A 1,061-nucleotide genomic window follows, 5' to 3' on the forward strand; every position below is an offset into this window, starting at 1 on the left:
CATGCTTGCTTGCTAATCGTAGAATTTGAATTTGCTATATGCTTTCTTCGATAATTTTGACCCGAACGAATTATCCGCTGTTAGCTTATATAGTTTTGTATCAACGACTGGCAAATTTATACTACTTCTGTGCATTAAAAAATTAGGTAGCAAAAGGGTGTATTTTTTCCTATAAATGCAGTATATTGGAAAAAACAGCAGGTATCAATTTTTGAAATCCAGAAAAAAGTATTAAGCTAATGATTTTAACTTTCACTGTGTTGTACTATCGAAACCCTTTCTTTAAGGCTTCTACAAGCATCCTGAACGCCATAGCAGTCTACTGCATCTTTTACACGAAGAGGTTGGTGACATTGTCTACATAAGAAATACAAGCGCCAGCGAAGGAATGAAGCAATGCTTTGAGCTGACTATCGATGAAATTAGAAAGAATAATAAATACCTTATAATTCTGTATCCTGTACAGGAATTGCCATATCCCGAAAGTGGTAAGTCTAATTAAGGTATTTTATTCCTTTTCCATAAATGTTTATAATTAAAATTTAATTTTATGCATAGAATCGAAAATATTATGCCCCAATTGGAAACGTTTCTCCACTGCTTTTATGAACACCTCAGAAGTGTTGGACTACATGCGTTTGTTGTTTAGCAAAAAGGATACATCACCGGTACAAAATGAAGGTTGGGTATTTCAGGCGACACGCAGCATGGAACAGTCATTGGTTGGTAGAAAAACAAAAATAATAATTTTTTTTGTAAACTAAGAGTTCGTACAAATACAAACTTACATTCGCCCTTTTAGAATAACAAAAAACTGGAGACTGCCAAAGAGCGTGCTGGCATTTTGAATCCGAAAGTCACTAGCTGGCTAAAAGGTCCTTGGAGTTTAACTGCAAATGTTGTAGCGCTCGATTATTTTAGCAATACGAATATCATCGATGTCGCCATTTATGCTAACATGCATAAAGCTTTCAATATGGCTAATAAGAACTTTGTGAATTTTGAAATTTTAAGTAATTAGCGTAAGCAATAATTTTTTAGTTTAGTAATTGTGTAAATTA

The 1,061-nt window shown here is 33.7% G+C and overlaps 1 protein-coding gene across 1 annotated transcript; it reads left to right on the top strand.

The window, feature by feature from the left end:
- Positions 1-287: 287 nt before the first annotated feature.
- LOC118751010 lies at positions 288-1,061 on the top strand (the record flags this gene model as incomplete). The annotated part of the gene is made up of 3 exons (XM_036485770.1): positions 288-488; positions 559-722; positions 803-1,061. Coding segments are annotated over 3 exons (584 nt in total), but the record flags the coding sequence as incomplete, so codon positions are not given.

Source organism: Rhagoletis pomonella, unplaced genomic scaffold (genome assembly GCF_013731165.1).
Source record: "Rhagoletis pomonella isolate Grant_MI unplaced genomic scaffold, Rhpom_1.0 Rhpom_scaffold_00491, whole genome shotgun sequence".
Taxonomy (NCBI): Eukaryota; Metazoa; Arthropoda; class Insecta; order Diptera; family Tephritidae; genus Rhagoletis; species Rhagoletis pomonella.